The sequence below is a fragment of the Neodiprion virginianus genome, chromosome 3 (assembly GCF_021901495.1).
Source record: "Neodiprion virginianus isolate iyNeoVirg1 chromosome 3, iyNeoVirg1.1, whole genome shotgun sequence".
Lineage (NCBI taxonomy): Eukaryota > Metazoa > Arthropoda > Insecta > Hymenoptera > Diprionidae > Neodiprion > Neodiprion virginianus.
Window position 1 is genome coordinate 32,776,861 of NC_060879.1, and position 7,774 is coordinate 32,784,634.

General features: G+C 32.7%; 1 protein-coding gene across 2 annotated transcripts; it reads right to left on the reverse strand.

Moving 5' to 3' along the window:
• Positions 1–894: 894 nt before the first annotated feature.
• Positions 895–7,527, reverse strand: LOC124301081 (PHAF1 protein CG7083). 2 transcript variants are annotated; one of them, XM_046755763.1, is made up of 8 exons: positions 7,316–7,527; positions 6,642–6,724; positions 5,578–5,826; positions 5,187–5,405; positions 4,652–4,801; positions 4,182–4,346; positions 3,499–3,678; positions 895–3,403 (listed from the first exon to the last, which is right to left on the reverse strand). In XM_046755763.1, the coding sequence occupies exons 1-8, from the start codon at positions 7,377–7,379 to the stop codon at positions 3,206–3,208; spliced, it is 1,308 nt and encodes a 435-aa protein (XP_046611719.1). In that variant the 5' UTR covers positions 7,380–7,527; the 3' UTR covers positions 895–3,205. The 2 variants fall into 2 exon arrangements, with proteins under 2 accessions (XP_046611719.1, XP_046611720.1); XM_046755764.1 differs by having other exon boundaries at positions 5,599–5,826; positions 7,316–7,526.
• Positions 7,528–7,774: the final 247 nt, after the last annotated feature.

The window sequence follows — 7,774 nt, forward strand, 5'->3', positions numbered from 1 at the left end:
CGTATTCAAATCAATATTTTATTGCAGACTTATTTTATTTCGATAAATTGATTGCTATTCTTCATCGAAAATAATAAAGGTAACTCATATTTTCCTGTAATTTTATTTGCGTGGTGAAATTATGAAAAATGTAACGACGCGGATTTTGCACATTTTTACTAAATTTATAATAATGAACAAAGATATCGATTTTGTTTCAAGTTTTGAAACATCAACAGGCGTGATTCTTTCAGTATTGATGATAATAATTAGAATAATGTAGCACTAATTGAAGATAAGAGTGTATTAAATATTTTACGATAGATTTTTGAGATCCTTTATTCATCAGGTGAACATACAAAAGACGTATGCAATGCGTATGTGTTCTAACAACATTAATTAACAAAATTAATAATCGCTTTTATTTATTAGTACGTTATTTTAATTTTCTACTTGAAAAATAACAACAAAAAATCGAAAAAAGAAATAACAGCAGAGCCTTGTTTTCAGTTGTTGCGCAAGGTTTCAAATAAAAAGAATTCCATGACTGTTACACAACAGGTATGAATAGCAAGACTTTGATCTGTGATATCGATAAAGTAAGACGATAACAACGCCACACGAATTATTTATCTATTTAATAAACATATAACGAAATTGGTGTCGATTTAAAACCTTCTAAAATTGTAAATTATTGTCATTCTGATGACAGAGGTGAAGGAATTATTTTCATGAACAAATTATGGCGGGTAATCCAAGCAAAACATTGAAATTCTGAAAACACAATTCGTAAGCTCTATCGGAGTAGCTAAAACAAGATATTTTGGATAAAATAAATAATTCTAAAATATAAAAATTAATTGCGTATTCCTCGCACAAATATTTTGATATGTCTTTGTTTGCTTCCGTTTTTTCAGACGTTTTAACTGACATTTTTTTCCTTCGATCACAATACATACGAAAAATACGTACAGAAATATAATAGATTTATCATACAAAACCATAAAATTGTATAACCGAACGGAAACAACAAAGAACCGTAAATTAAGATATTTATAAAATAGAGAAAAAAAAAATTCTTAACGCTTTAATCATAATGTTAAACATTAATATAAATGTACGCATTTAAAATAATTTTATGTCAATGTTGACGTTGGCGCTGGATCGGTCTGATTATCCTTGGACAAAATTCGGGTCTATAATTTATACAAAGTTTGAGGCAGCTATTGGTGAAATGTGGAAAGATCGTATATATAATATATATGCCCAAATTACACATGAAAGTATACGATAGAGTTACAGAGGTATTACTTGCACAATTGGATGCAATTGGTATATGTATAGCATACTCATATGTATTTAAAACATGTTATGTTCGACACAACTTAATTCAAAATAATTGCAATTAATTTTCTCAGAATTATATTTATGTAGAGTCAACGACGTTAGTCGAATAATTTCAGTACTCTGAAAATTGTTTTACTTTCTTTCCTTTCCTCCAAATTATTTTAACTTTGCCTCAGCTAATGAAGCACATGTCTACCACTAACGATGAAACACAGCTAACAATATAATGGGTTGTGATAAGTTATAAATGTTTGCGTGATATTGCGATGAAACTGTTAATATGTGTTATTCCTGATTTTTCCCCAAATTTAATTATATAACGATTTTTGTTGTACTAGAAAAATATTTAGTAAGTATTGGTATCCATTCGTAAGGAAAAGGTTTTTTTTTCAACGTCAGAGTACCTGTAGTACTTAGATAATGAGAACATGATTTTAAAAGATGATTGGTAATAATATTCGCTTGACTACGAGAAATTGTTTTCTTTGAAAAATCTCACAATTATTCAATCATATAATTGATTAGGAATTAGAAATTATTAACTAAATCTGTGTAAACTAAATTTCATCACAAAGCTGCGTCACTTGCGGCACTCTAGCATTGCTACAATTATTTTTTTCATCATTTTTTTAATCTTCATTCCTTTTTCTTAAACTACACGTTAGAAAAATTGAGTTATGAAAATTAAATATTAACATTACACGTTACAATTAATTATCATTTATAATTATTTGCATAAATTCTTTTAACTATATAATTACTATCTACGCAAATTTTTATTACTTAATATTTTTATGCTTTTTTTGGGGTGAACAAGAGGGCAAAGGCCTGAGTGCGGGGAGACACAGGGTTTTGATTTACATGACGTAATCCACTACCATAAGTATTATAATTCATATTGATAATTATGGCCATTAAGCCTAATATGAAAGTATTGTACTATGATTAAAATCTATTATGTAGAATCGATACCAGGCATTGTAAGTATTGATATGGATAAACAATGTCACCGTATTGGAGATAGAAATCGGGAACCACGATCAGAGAATTGTATTTTTAAGCCCTGGCTTCTAGCTAGCTTCTCCAGGGTTATAAAATTATTTGAGTAAACGTAAAACAGCCATTAACAGCACCGAGGAAAGTTCCACTGACTATTGGCCGAAACACTGTCTATTGAGTTTGAATTTAATATAAATTTACTGAAGCGTTAAACATATATACACATTTACACAGTAAATTGTGTTTATGTATATTTATGTACGCATGCGATAATATTACTTTTTCAATGTTTTCACTTCCATTGTATATAACATTTTTGTATCAGGCTAGGAGATCCACTTATAGATTAGTCTATCTATTCTACGTAGTACATAAAATAGAGTTCGTAATCTATGAATGAATGGTCCTATATCAACTTTGAGTTTAGGCAAGTGAAAAATTAGCAGAGTGATGTTTATGTTAGGAGAGTGAGTAATTTCAAACTGTACTGATGCCAAAAAACTCGAAATGTTTCCTCATTTTCATTAATAAGGCTTCAGGTCGAGAACTCTGCTCATCTGCTGTTTTTCATGTCATATTTTGCGCTGCATTACAGATCTGCAAAATTAACCCTTCTCAATTAGAGATTATCACTTTCCCTTATTGTTTTTTTTTAATCATTTTTTCACATAAAATATCACTTACTCACGTAGACTTAAATGAATTATTATTATTGTTGTTGTTGCTGTTATTATTATTACTATTACTATTATTATTATTATTATTATTGGTTGTTGTTGTTATTATTATCATTACCATTATTTTGTTAAATTTATCATATTTCTTGCTCTCGTAAAGGAGAAGTGGCAAAGAGTTTTACAAGCAGTTTTGTTTACATGGGTCACGCCGTCTCATATAACGTAACACTGGCAATATGTTGATTAGCCATTACTTCTACGATCACATCGCGAACGCCATAGCAAAACGTGCATCCAAATGGATTTGTAGTGTTGGTCGAAGATGCGCGATTTAATACAACGGGTCGCGCACTAGCCTTTAACTGCTCGCTTACTCTGTCCCATTTAGTGTAGGCAGTGATCTGTAACGCACAAGTAATATGTATATCATGTTGTATATCCATTTCAGTGGCAAATCTTATCAGTTTTGCTTGATTATAATATAATCATGACTCACTGTTACTGGGGATGGAGAAACGTCAATGAGTTTTCCAGAATCGGATGCGCCATTTGTTTCCGGTGGTAGATTCAAAGTGAATTCACAACGATGGTACATATTGAAATTATAATGCCCTGGATAATTTGTGTGCAGTACAAATTTTTTTACCCACTGCGTCTTGGCATCGAACAAAACGTCCTGATTAACAAATGAAAATTTATTACAAACAGCTCTTTTCGACGATTGATTTGAGGATCGTTACGGTTGAGTACGATGCCTTTGAGAAGTAACATCTCTTGCGATACCTTTTTTCTCAAAGTAAAATGAGATATTTTAAAATACGTAAAACTCTGATATAGTGTTTGTGAGCAAGAAAAAAATCGATAGATCAAAAATACGTAGAATTATAATATTATGTTAGTATATTTAACATAAAAATCAACTAGTTGTCAATACAGGTATTGTTGTGTAGTTAAAGAATTTGGCTAAGATAAGATTATCAAATAAATTGACACATTGATGTCTTGTGCGATTTCAGATGAACTTTCAGGCAAAGAAGGATTATTTGCATTGTTTCGCCAATAAGGCATGAATTCCATCTTAAGAAAAATTCTAATTAGAGTGCATGTCGGTATTTCTTTTAAAACCAATAGAAATGAAAAAAGTGTTCGATGCGATAACTATATGGAATCAAGTCTTACCAGTCCAAGGGTAAAGTAATTGTAAAAGAAATCTGAACGCCTGGTTTTGTCCCGCTTATGCGCATGGGGACTGTGGATTCTCATTTTGTCCTCTGCTTTGAAAAATACTCGAGAAGGCGCCCCAAGAGCACTCAACACATCTTCACACGAATCCCCGAACCAAACCTTAAGTCACATTTGCAAAATCCATATATAAGTAGTTCATTTGTTATTTATCTTTACTTATTGAGAAATTCAAGGAAGTAGCATCAACAATATGTTTTATGATTATAATCAAGGTTTTATATGCTTTGAAAAGGTTTAGCAGTCATTTGATCACAGTTACAATTTACAAAATTGTAGAAATTGAAGGGACTTCTAATTTAGTAGATGGTCGTACAAAAAATAGAAATGATTTCTGCTGGCAGTATTGCAATATTTATACATTTTAATATTCGAATTTTGAAACAAAGGTATCTTGCGATTCTTACCTCTTTGGTAAAACGATGTTTTTTAGGCTCCAATAGAACCCTTGTTGCTGAGCCTCCCTCCGTGAAGAGATGCAATTTCAAACCACGGGTACGAATTTTATCTCTAATTACTTCTGCCTTGTCCAAATACAAGTTGTTATGGTAGCAGACCTAATAAAAATAAGCTTATTCTTAAAAGTTATGCGTTATTTCGTGATAATATTTGTTATCTTCTAGAATCCACTGGTTGTAAACGTGACATAACTCTATTATTGATCGTTGTGCAACATTCAGTGGTAGATATGAGTAACAAAATAAAAAAATCCATTTTCCGTAATGTAGATTCCATTCCGTAGATGTAACTCAACTCTGATGTTAGTGTAATCTTGGAAGTGCCCAATTTTTTTTACCGTTACGCCCTTAAAGCAAAGTTTTATTGCCGAACATCAGCTAATCATAGAATTGTAGTTAGACAATTATTACCGATTTACTTTGCAAATTCTTACAATTTACGAATGAAATTTGAATAAATTAAGAGGAAAATGGATATACGAACGAGTGGTAAAGGTGGAGGAGATGTTTTGGGACTATGTTCTTCTCCTCCGCCAGCAGTTCCAGTAGCAACATTATTTCCAACATAAATAGCAGTTTTAGCCACCAGTGGTGAAGCTCCGTTAGAGAATCGTAAGGATCCCAAGCCATGTGCATAGCCTGGTTGAAATTTAGAATCTATTGGGAAGTAGAACGACAGTCCTCTGAAATTCAGAACGAACACCTGAAACAGGAAAAGTTTATTATTATTATTATAAACAAGTGATAAGCGTTAATAAGATTATCTGATCGTTCATACAAGCAGCAAATCAAGTTATTCTTGAGGAAGTACAGTTATAAAACAAATAAGTAATTGAATATCAGATGTTAGATTTGATGAATCTAAAATATCTTACACTGCATAATCTCAATTGTACCTGTTTGTCACTGTCATAGACGCCAGGATGAGTAGCCCCAAACGAATGTTCTATTTGTTCAATAGATGGAAGTACCTCTGGTGAATTGAAAGGCAGACCACAATATTTAAGTTTAACTAGCTTCATATTATATATTTCTATAATTTTCAACCTCTGCGCGACTGGATCGAATATAAGTCGTACCCCGTCATGTGGTAAATTTATTACTAAGTCTACTTCTAATGGATTCTGAAAAAAAGAAACGTCACTTTATCTTACATCGACTCTCTGATTCTCAAACAATCATTCAAGCTTCGTTAATTCAAAAGTTGGTACATGGACTGAATAGTTTTTATTGAGAACAAACAAATTTGTGTTTTTATTCAATCATTCCACTCATAGGAATAATATAAACGTTTTCATGCAAAATTTTGATTCAAATTCGTCTGACGATTTCTATAATATAGCAGTTATACAAATAATGGTTATCTAAAACCTCAGAATATTAAATATAGAAATCTCAGCTGAATTATTACAATTTTCTTTTTTCATATCTGTTCTGTTAGAATACAATTTTGGCAGTAAATTTTTTCAAGTACAATCAATTTACTGCAGATTTGGCTATTTGTTTTGTAAATCACGAATTGATTCGTCTAGAATTAATTCAGCAATGAAAATATGAAAAAAAATCTAAATAATATCAGAAGTATAAATTCCGTCTTTTCATTTTTCAGAAGGTGAACTTTGCAGAGCAAAAATTTGATTTCAAATCTCTTATTGCGTAGAAGCCAAAATTCTGCATAATATGAGATACCGTACTTTATATATTCGATTAGCATAGTTTTCAAATCGAAATAGCATATGTTACGTATTCCGTTTGTATTTATAAAATTTTAAGCGTTATCCCCACCATCAAATGTTTTGGATCTGTAGGTATGAAGTTCGACTACAGATGTCACTAGTGGAGACTACAAAAGCCCATCCCACTGTTTACACTCCGTGACTGTTGGCATTCTGCCATTATTACTATTTACTGATAGTGATAGTGGATTTGAAATACTTACAGTATCACTGTAAAGAACTTGTACTCCCCTTATAATGCCCACTTGTGATTGTATTATTGCTACAGATTGAGAGAAATGCATTCCTGTTGAAGAAAGAAGACGAATGAGAAAAAAACGAGAGTAGAAATTATTTGCATTAACAATAACTTTCGTACGATAATTACAATTATGTAGTTTAACTGCAACTAGAAGCACGTTAACGCGTATGTATGTGAAAAGATGGATAAAAGTAAAAGTGTCGAGAACCTTGAAAACAATCGCGGCTCGTATTTAATAACCCGTGAAGAAATGAGCTAGCCCTGCATATTGAAACGGCTATACTCCTTTGTTATAACAATGTTGGAAAATTTGGCGTGAGACAGGTATAAATGAAAATAAAAAAAAGCAGAAAATAAACATTCGAATTATGTAATGGAGTTGATGTTTACGTACACACGGATAGGAGTTTGTTTACGTGCAATGATTGTCAAAATATAATTGTTTACCACAACTAAACCTGTAATAATGAATTATAGAAGTCACGAGGGTTGCGATTGCGGCGATGACAACTGTTGAAAATCAATGAAAACATGACGCGATTGCGTTGTGAAAATTTTAACCCTCAAGCGGAATATCGTTTTCAGCAAAATTCTACGTAATATACCGAGAGAATTTACGAATGTTTCGTCACTTGCCTAAAATAAATTCCCACTGCTCACAACCGAGAGACCTCTCGGGTACCACCTCAAGCTCCAGCATCCTACGATATACTCCCAAGCCTATCAGTCACAGAAAATCAACTAAAACCACACAACGCGGCCTAATTTTTCCGTGAACTGCGCCGTTTCTTTGTTTGCGACGTACGATTTGTGCTTAGCAAGCGGCCATGTTGACTTTCTTGTACCACACCGTCTCCCACCGCGGCTGGCAAACTGTCACCGAACAGCTGATCCCGCGCGCCTCCCCAGGGAAGACCCTATCTTTCGCGGGGCCCCGTGCATATTTCGCGGCAAATTGTATAAAACTCCAGGAAAACGATAGTATTCTCTACCGAGGTATGATCGTGAGTATATTTTCGAAAATTCGATACCGCGGACAATTTCCACGATTAGGTAGCGCTCGGATATTCCTAAACGGCGCGATGTAGCAAAAGT

Bases quoted from the DNA above. Each gene is read 5' to 3' on its own strand.
- LOC124301081 (XM_046755763.1), bottom strand. From the start codon at position 7,379: ATGCTGGAGCTTGAGGTGGTACCCGAGAGGTCTCTCGGTTGTGAGCAG. The intron at 4,802-5,186 runs GTTCGTATATCC...TATTTTTATTAG, and splicing joins CTCCTCCACCTTTACCACTC to GTCTGCTACCATAACAACTT. The intron at 3,679-4,181 runs GTAAGACTTGAT...TTTGTTAATCAG, and splicing joins ATTACTTTACCCTTGGACTG to GACGTTTTGTTCGATGCCAA.